Source organism: Hippoglossus hippoglossus, chromosome 6 (genome assembly GCF_009819705.1).
Source record: "Hippoglossus hippoglossus isolate fHipHip1 chromosome 6, fHipHip1.pri, whole genome shotgun sequence".
NCBI classification, from domain to species: Eukaryota; Metazoa; Chordata; class Actinopteri; order Pleuronectiformes; family Pleuronectidae; genus Hippoglossus; species Hippoglossus hippoglossus.
Window position 1 is genome coordinate 4,721,970 of NC_047156.1, and position 9,281 is coordinate 4,731,250.

The 9,281-nt window shown below is 40.3% G+C and overlaps 2 protein-coding genes across 3 annotated transcripts; both read left to right on the top strand.

Moving 5' to 3' along the window:
• The first annotated feature begins 1,162 nt into the window (after nucleotides 1–1,162).
• Nucleotides 1,163–3,904, top strand: mt2 (metallothionein 2). Of its 2 annotated transcripts, XR_004614188.1 has the most exons (4): nucleotides 1,163–1,177; nucleotides 2,765–3,109; nucleotides 3,245–3,310; nucleotides 3,691–3,904. XR_004614188.1 is itself a non-coding variant. In XM_034588799.1 (3 exons), the coding sequence occupies exons 1-3, from the start codon at nucleotides 3,085–3,087 to the stop codon at nucleotides 3,780–3,782; spliced, it is 183 nt and encodes a 60-aa protein (XP_034444690.1). In that variant the 5' UTR covers nucleotides 2,831–3,084; the 3' UTR covers nucleotides 3,783–3,904. The 2 variants fall into 2 exon arrangements, 1 of the variants encoding a protein (XP_034444690.1); XM_034588799.1 differs by lacking the exon at nucleotides 1,163–1,177 and having other exon boundaries at nucleotides 2,831–3,109.
• Nucleotides 3,905–5,045: 1,141 nt separating this feature from the next.
• c6hxorf56 (chromosome 6 CXorf56 homolog) lies at nucleotides 5,046–5,999 on the top strand. The gene has a single exon (XM_034588749.1). The coding sequence runs from the start codon at nucleotides 5,162–5,164 to the stop codon at nucleotides 5,840–5,842; it is 681 nt and encodes a 226-aa protein (XP_034444640.1). The 5' UTR covers nucleotides 5,046–5,161; the 3' UTR covers nucleotides 5,843–5,999.
• The last annotated feature ends 3,282 nt before the right edge of the window (nucleotides 6,000–9,281 follow it).

The window sequence follows — 9,281 nt, forward strand, 5'->3', positions numbered from 1 at the left end:
AGGACGACCTGCACAGAAAACCTGAGCAGGACATTATCACACAGGCAGCTTCTGGTTCCACTTGTTTTAAATGTATTGATTAAAAAAAGGTTAACATGTTGTTCAGGAGTCTGTCTCCCAGTTGAAAAGTGTTTCTCTTAACCTGAACTCAACCTGTGTAATGAGACTAAATTCAATGACGGTTGTCTGTTTTAAAATGTGAGTAAATGGTTGGAATACCTGAACCAGCACTCTCTCTCTCTCTCTCCCCATGTGACTGCTCTATGTTCTGGACATGTCAACGTGTAGCTGTCGCCCTCCAGAGCTCTCTGACCCTAACAGCACCTCTCTGTGCCGTGTGCAGAACCATCACACTTCATCTTTGCACACTTTTCATGGTTGTCACTCTGAATGTTCCAGAATAACACAGGGAATCATTGCAATCTTATATGGTTCATAAAAACTTTTTAAAGTGTATTTAACAACCAGTGGATCATAAACAATGAATTTAAATCTAATGCCTTTGTGTTTAAGTTTCTAAGCCAGAACCCAAACTAAGTCTTGAGAGACAAAATGAGGAATCAGGGATCAATCGTATTAACTGTGTGTTTTTGTATTGCCATACTTCAGTATCACTTTTTACTCGTCAACAAACAATTCATCATTATCACCACAAGCCTTCAAATGTCTGTATTTGTCTCTTCACATGATCAAATACCTGATGATTGTGAAATCAAGAAACTACAGAAACAAATAGTTCACATGGCCAAACGTGGGAAAGTCCATGTTCTAGCTTCAACTTTAAACTGTTAACCTCCATTCTGACCTAATGTTCCTCATGGACTCTTGTTTAATCACAGGCTGTTCTTCCACTTTTACTTCCTCCCTTTCATTTTCACCAAGGTACTGAAAACTGATGCTACATTTTGACATGGTTGAACTTTAAAATGAAAGTCTTTATTCTCTTTGTACAAGATAATACAGCGACAATTAGTTCAGACTTTTCCAGAATCTTCTGTTGAATCTTATTTGTTCACACGTCATTGTGATGTTTGCACGTGTCACATTCTGTCGTGACTCAGCACCTCAGCTTGTGACATGTTGGTGAAAAGTTTCTAAAGAGCAGCGAGCGCAAAAAGGGGGACAACGCTGCCTTCAGGGGCCCAACACCAGCCCACGACATCTGACAACTGTGAATGTAAACAGTCTCACAGCAGAGGAAATGTGTGTTTACTCGGACAGAATATATCATAGAAACATAAACGTATTTCATGTGACGGGACAGTAATGTTTTTTTTTTTGATGAAGCACTAATTATTTCTAAAGCTATATGAACTCAACACAGAGTAGCCTGGCTATTTTCAAGTGAAACGCCAATAACGCTTTCATAACTGACATAAAATGTCTTATTCCACTAAATGTAAGTTATTGTGGTTTCTGGGACGTCACGTATAAAAAGATTTAGCAAATTGTCAATTGTTGTCTGCTCTGAAGTTACATGTTTCCTACTGTACACGGTCCGTGAAGGCATCATATTGTTAGCAGAGGAGGGCCGTGTGCACATCTGTGCGCGCCGGAGCTGAACCATGGCAACGGGTTTGTTAGTACCGTGTGCACACGCCCGGGTGAAAACACTGATTCACACGTGGTGGAGAAATAATGAAACTGGGTCCGAGCTGAAAATACTGAAATAACAAGATACTGAAGGTTATTATAGAACCTGGATTCAGAACGGACACAATACTTTGAACTGTGTGTTTACTCAGCACATATATGGGTCATTTGGTGGATTTACATCAAATCAGACTTTATTGTAATTATACACATTGTACCTGAGTCTCATCTATTGTTAGTTTACTGGTAGAAACTTAAAAGATGATGTGAAACTAAAATGGTTGATCAAACTGAAATGTTGAAGTAGTAAAATATGACGTGGCTGCACAATGTGTGAGTAAAGTGCAAACTGAGTGCAGAAAGTGCAAACTGAGTGCAGAAAGTCACGAGTTGAAGGATTTAGTATTAATAAACTGTAAAATAATATAGACTTTTTAAAACTTGAAGCGATACAAATAGATGTAGGGGTTTATTTACCCCCATAAACTATTGAATATAAATAAACTGTGAATTCATATTTGTATCGTGTATTTTTTATGTTTTATAGATAGAAGCAATACAAAATAAATTTAGAGGTACATTTACTCAGCCCACATAGGTCTAAATAGGTATAAACTAATTAATATTTTTTATGTTTTATAGTTTGAAGCAAGATTCCAAGAAATGCAGCCAAACTTCAGAATAATAGTAGTGAATTATATTTAACTAAATAATACAAAATAAAAAATAAATTATATTTCATGTGAGTAATGTAATCTACACATATATTACGACACCACGGAGTAAACTACACTAGATGTTTGATTATTTGAGCACAAACTACAAACCTCTACATGGATTCAAATAAAAACAAACGTGGAATAAATTTACAGTTGATGTCAACACGTTACCACATAACTGCCTTTATCAGCATGGAAATTTCCCACATGGATCCGTGCGCAAAAACCCACCGGGTGCAAACAGCTTCTTTATATCATTTATACTCAACTCACACATATAGTTAAATATAACTTTAATATCCCAGTGGGAGATATTTGTGGTGTTTGTTGTCTCTACACATACAAGGAAAATCAAGACGTTATTATGATGAACTATAGTGAACTGGGATCTACACACTCCCTTTATATAACGATGTAAACACGTTAATTATTCCGGGGTTTTTTGTCTCCAGGGACGGGGGCAGAGGAGAGGGGGGGTCCGGGGGTGTTATATAATTTTCAGACGACACTCCACATCGTCTGAATCTGGGAATCTCTCCCTCCTCCTCCTCCTCATCCTCCTCTTCATCCTGCTGGTCGTGTGCACAAACTTCTTTGTGATCGCCCACTTACGTGAGCGCATGCTACGTGACGAGCACATGTTTGCACTCGGCCCTGTTTATCTGGCGCTGCTATAAAAGGAGCCGCCCCTGAAGTGCGTGATCACAACACTGAAGCTCAACCAGAGACTCACCTGCTCCACTGAGGAAGAACCAGAAAAACACTGAGAGACATGGATCCCTGCGAATGCTCCAAGAGTCAGTATCTTTATTCATCTTTATTATTGAACGCCTGTTTTTGTGCTATTTTCATTTTTTTTCGCTTTTTCGACCTTCTGTCATTGTCTGACAACGTGAAGCTAATCCCCTTTGTCACGTTCTCTCTTTATTTAGCTGGAACCTGCAACTGCGGAGGATCTTGCAACTGCAAGAACTGCGCCTGCACCACCTGCAACAAGAGTAAGTCCTCGCATCCATCACATATCAATGTCAATCTTAACACTGGGGCTTTAATCTTAACCTAGTCTGAGCTTTTTTCTTTAACCCCTATCAGCAAATTGTCTATTTATAGTGTCCTATATTTAAATTCAGCACCATGTGCATGTTGAATTTCTAGTTTCAACTGCCCAGGTGAAGCTGATTGTCTCAATCAGCCCCAATCTAAAGGTGTTAATTGTGTCTCTCCACCATATTTACCACCTTTGCATTAACGAGATGGGTTTGGATTTTAATGTAGTTAAATGTGGTGCTTGCAGTTTCCCCCCCACTGCTCTAAAAGAAGCCTGAAGATGAGTTGCCTGCTGATGTGTCACTAATGCAGTTTTGACCTTGCATTGCAGGCTGCTGCCCATGCTGCCCATCCGGCTGCCCCAAGTGCGCCTCTGGCTGCGTGTGCAAAGGGAAGACATGCGACACCACCTGCTGTCAGTGAGAGGAGCCTGATGCACTGTGGAGCCATGCGCCCTAAACTGATTAAAATGTGGCCGCAAATGTCTAGAATGAGAATAATGGCTTTTGTACGTGTCTTTCAATATTAAAATCAACATGTTTCCTCAATGCAGTTGTCTTGGATTGTGTGGTTTCAAATACTGACTATAAAATGAGAAGTGGTGCTGCTGCAGTGTAAATTCACCTAACCAAGGTCGGACTAAAGTGTATAGAGCTGAGAGTCGAGGCTGCTTTATTTCAACATGAGGGGAACTTCATGTGGCAGGTCGCACTAAGGAATTAAACTAAACCATTGAACTCTAGTCAAAATTAGCGAGTGATTGGGGAAACATGCTTTTTCAACCCCCCCCCTAAATATAATCACAAGTGTGCAGCATTCACTGGAGATATATGGACCACTTGTGATTTAAAGTGGCAGAAAAAACTTGTAAATCCTTAGAACTCTGCTTGATTTGTCTAAAATGTGATCTGGTCTTTATTAGAAATGCTCCTGAACTTAACATCGCACAAATTGGCGAACTTCTTAAAGCCATAGTAAGATGTAAGGTTGTTTAAAAAAATATCTTGCGTTGAGGTCTGGGCTCTGATTGGTCCACTCCAGTCACTGTAGATTGAGTGAGGGTCATTGACCTACAGCATCCATTGATCATCAGTTTCCCTATGGTGGCGAGCTGTCCAGGCCCAGAGGTGTGATGCTCTCCCCACTAGGAGTAATGTGTTAGTGCGACGCTGGTTGTGCAATGGTGATACATTGTCCTAGGTTTAAAACCTATCAATATTTCAATTTGTTTTGGAAGGTCGAGGTGCACTTTGGCAAATGATTTGATGGCATTGACTCCATTTGGTCAATTACCTATTAGTCATTCTCTCTTATTGCCCTAATCTAGGAGGAGCCGCCCCAAATAAATGATCTACATTTATAAAGTTTGTCTGACTGTGGACTGGTGGACATCTAAATTCTTTGAGGTGACTCTTGAGGTAATCCTTGGCACCTTAATGCAAAATCTTCTACTTTTGGTTGTGGAGTTTAAACAAAATCTACCTCAAAACGCAGCTTGAAATGATAAACAAATAACTTGATAATTAATCAATCATTACTTGAATAAACCAGTTTATTTGGGTATTTAAATGTATTTGCAGGTTTTAGATCAATTTCCACAAGCGCGACTGCAAGGCGGAACCTTCAGATCAGGCGGAACGAAAAAAGGGACCCTGTCGGAGCAGCGGAAGTGACGGACACCGGAAGTGTTGCGTACTTTCCGTACACTTGCTCCGTGTGTTGATCGTGTTTATGTCGTCATGGCGGCTCAGTAGCAGCGTTTAGCTTAAAACAACAACACGGTGTTTAAAAACTAATTAAAAATGCCTAAGGTCGTGTCCAGAAGCGTCGTGTGCTCGGACACCCGGGACCGAGAGGAGTACGACGACGGAGAGAAGCCGCTGCACGTCTTCTACTGCCTGTGCGGACAGATGGTGCTGGTGCTGGACTGTCAGCTGGAGAAGCTTCCCATGCGGCCCTGGGACAAAGCCCGGGTGATCGACGCGGCCAAGCACGCGCACAAGTTCTGCAACGTGGAGGTGGACGAGACCGCGTACGTGAAGCGGGCCGAGGGCATCGAGAGGCAGCGGCGCAAGAAGTGCGGCAAGTGCGGCCTGCTGCTCTTCTACCAGCACCTGGAGAAGAACAGCCCGGCCACCTTCATCGTGGATGGCGCCGTGGTGAAGTTCAGCCTGGGCTACGGCGGCACCAGCGTGTACAGCACCAAGCAGCCCGAGGCGCCCAAGAAGGTGCGCGTCATGATGACCAAGCGCACCAAGGACATGGGCAAGTTCAGCTCCGTCACCGTGTCCACCATCGACGAGGAGGAGGAGGAGATCGAGGCCCGCGAGGTGGCCGACTCGTACGCCCAGAACGCCAAGGTGATCGAGAAGCAGCTGGAGAGGAAGGGCATGAGCAAGAGGAGGCTGCAGGAGCTGGCTGAGCTGGAAGAAGTGAAGAAGGCGAAGATGAAGGGGACACTCATCGATAATCAGTTCAAGTAGACGAGTGTCACTGAGGGAGGGACACACACACACACACACACACACACACAGTGACTGTTGACCTGTTTCCATCCATGGATCCTGCAGCTTCGATCTGTTCAGTTTGTCTGGAGTAACATCACCTTTTTATATACGCTTCATATATCTGGACACACAGGAAACAGGACTGATGAAGAGGGTGTTACATGCTTTTCAATCTTGGAAAGAAGTTGTAGATGTTTTGAAATGTTATTTTTTACTAAATTAAAAGACCAAATAAACCTGTTGGTAGCATTTCCTCTTTGTGTAACATGAGCAAAAGTCTAGAAAAAGTTACAGGCTGTTGGAACTTGTGACTTCCAGGTCACCGATGCTCTAAACTTCAAGTCAAATATTATGTACCGGTTTAAAAACGTGTATTTGTGCACAAATACAAAGTTCATTTGCATTTAAACGTACAAGAGTTGAAGTGATTGTCAGAAAAAAGTATTCACACGTTTAATAACTTATTTACCAATTACTTAATTTACCAAGAATATAATCTGCAGCTCTTTCTGTTTTACATCATTTGGAACTGGCTTGCTGTGGGTGTTGAGCCTTGGAACAAAGCAAGTCATTGGAAGATGTTGTTTAAGGAATCTGACATATTTCACTAAACTAGAAGGATGCTCAGAGAGCACATTCCACCGCCAAGGCTACTGCTCCATCTCGTCTTAAGTAGGAGAAACAAAATCCTGGGAACTGAGCATTGATCCGGATCCACTCAGAAATTTGATGTGTTCTTTCCTGGTCATGATCCATCCCTCCACAAGATTTTATAGAAATTGGTTCAGTAGTTTTTGAGTAATCCTGCTGATGGACTAACAAACACATACAGCAATAAAAACATAACCTCCATGGCAGAGGTATCAATTCATAAATAGACAAACGAATCACTAGATTAATCTGTGATGGAAACATATTTATCGGCATTTTAAAAAACAGATTTCAAAGCCTTTATCCACAGAAGATATTGTGACCTGAGAATCACACATGCATAACAAACTAAATACCCTGGAGCTGCTGAGTTCAGCAGTGAATCGAGTATTTGTTCAGTATATCCAGATGCTTCTTAAGATTTGGTACATTATTTAATAAGAATCTTATATTTTCATGTATGAACTGAAATTCAGTCATTCCTTCACATACTCACCACCCTTAATATGCATAGTTTTCTCACTGGTAATTAAGAATATGAATTAAAAAACTTAAATTGCCTGTTATCTGGTTTATTATGGGTAGTGTTTAAACTTGTTCATATAAAATAAACATTTGAGTCTGTATCAGACACTGTTTCATCAGAAGATGAGTAAATAAAGGTCAGTGTCTAACTACCAGGTCAGGCCCAGAATGTGGGTCACAGAAAACACAGGACAGACAAATCAGAAGAACAATGTGCTTTGTGGACTGGATCATAACTTGGCCACAATGGAGCACATTCAAAATATAAAGGGCTTCAGATTATGTTGCATGATATAGAACAATACTTTTTTGTATTGCAAGGAAAAAATATGCAGACAATTGTTCAAAATGTCTAAATAATTGAGTTAATTCAGAAAAAAATATACAGTATGTTGAATTTGTGTCAATACAACAATTTACAGAAAAAGTCTATGTGGATCTAAATATATATCAACAAAAAAATGCAACATGGGACATGATTATTCACATATGTGCTTGTCCTCCATGTCAAAATGTCTGTAAAAGACCTAAGACATACACAGATATTTTCTTTGTTTTTACTTATTTCTTTTCAGAGCATTTTCTCATGTTTTCTGCTGTTAAAAAGGCACATGAGTCAAATTTGCTCGTCACAAGATAAACTTATGATCACAGGGACCCCAGACCCTGGAGATTCAGCCATGTGTAGGTTGAAGAGTCACAGAAGCACAATTGTGAGGAGCTCTCTGTGTTGTATAACAGAGAAAACACTTACATGTACACATGTGCTATTATATAATGAAGAAGCTCTGGTTTTTTTAACTCCACATGACCGGATCGGTCCTGACAAAGCAACAGACTGTAGCATGGAAGCTGTTATCAGCCATCTGGGCTTTTTATTTGCAGGCAGAGGTTTTACAAAAGACAATTTCAAACGTTTAACTTTGTGCCTGTTTTTACAATCATGCATCAAAACAAAAGCAGTTGCATATTTTGTTGTTGTCAATCTCTGATACCAACAACACAAAATACAAACTTCAGGAATAGTAGAATCAAGTTATGCACCTTTCTCCACGATCCCAAAGATTGAATCAGCAGTTACTAAGAACTTGCTATTTATCAACTTAATTTTTGCTATATTCTCCCACCCCAATTATGAAAATCATAAACTGTGTGTGCAGAGCATCTATCCAGCTATCATGCTACCCTACGAGAAACAGGAGGTGGTGGTGGTTTATTTTCATTAATTACATTCATTAAAACTTGTAACTGGTTTTAATGTTAATGTTAAATCATCGGCAATGTGATTCAGATCTTTTTTGGTTTCAGTTATCTTCCTTGGTTCAACAGCTTGACTAAGTAAAAAAACCAATCCCACCAAATCAAAACCAGATATCTGGTGTATGACTCCATTCTCATGATAGAAGAACAAACATCGAGAAAGGGGAACAAACATTTTAATCTTCATAGGACAAAGTGTGCTAGCAGACCTTGTATTTAACAGAGATACAGTCAGTCTACTCATTTACAAACTAACATTGCACCAAACTCCCTGCACTCCATAAAACTGTTCACGTGACCTAGTTAAATTCAAAGGAGTTGAGCAGTGTTGCTTCACATTCTGACCATGAACTTTTAAAGGGTAAACAGTTGAATGATGGAAAATCACTACTTTGCTATTAAAATAACTGTTATGAGTGTGTGTGTGTCTGTGTGTGTGTCTGTGTGAAAGAGAATGCATTTCTCAATCTAGCAAAAATTGATTCTGATTCTACTGCCCAGTACATGCAGGCATAATCGATGAATGTTTCCCCACATTTGGTATGAATGCTTCTAATCAAGTTGCAGTCATTGAAAAGTAGTAACCAACTTACAAACTGTTTCTTCTAATCATTGTTATAAATATTGTGATTTTGCTGATGTTCTCAGTTACATGCGGCATCTATTGCACTTCAGTCCGTCCTGGGAGAGGGATCCCTCACATGTGACTCTCTCTGAGGTTTGTACGCCCCCCCCCCCCCCCCCCCCCCCCCCCCTGTTTATAGGATTATTTTGGGTAGTTTTTCCTTACGCTTGTTGAGGGTTAAGGACAGAGAATGTCTCACCTTGATGAGCCCTATGAGACAAATCGTGATCTGTGAATATGGGTTATACAAATAAGATTTGATTTGATTTGATGACATATAGGTAATAAAGGTTATCAGACCACTTCATATTTTCTTTCACATTTTTACTATAAGAACTAAAAAATCATATATAG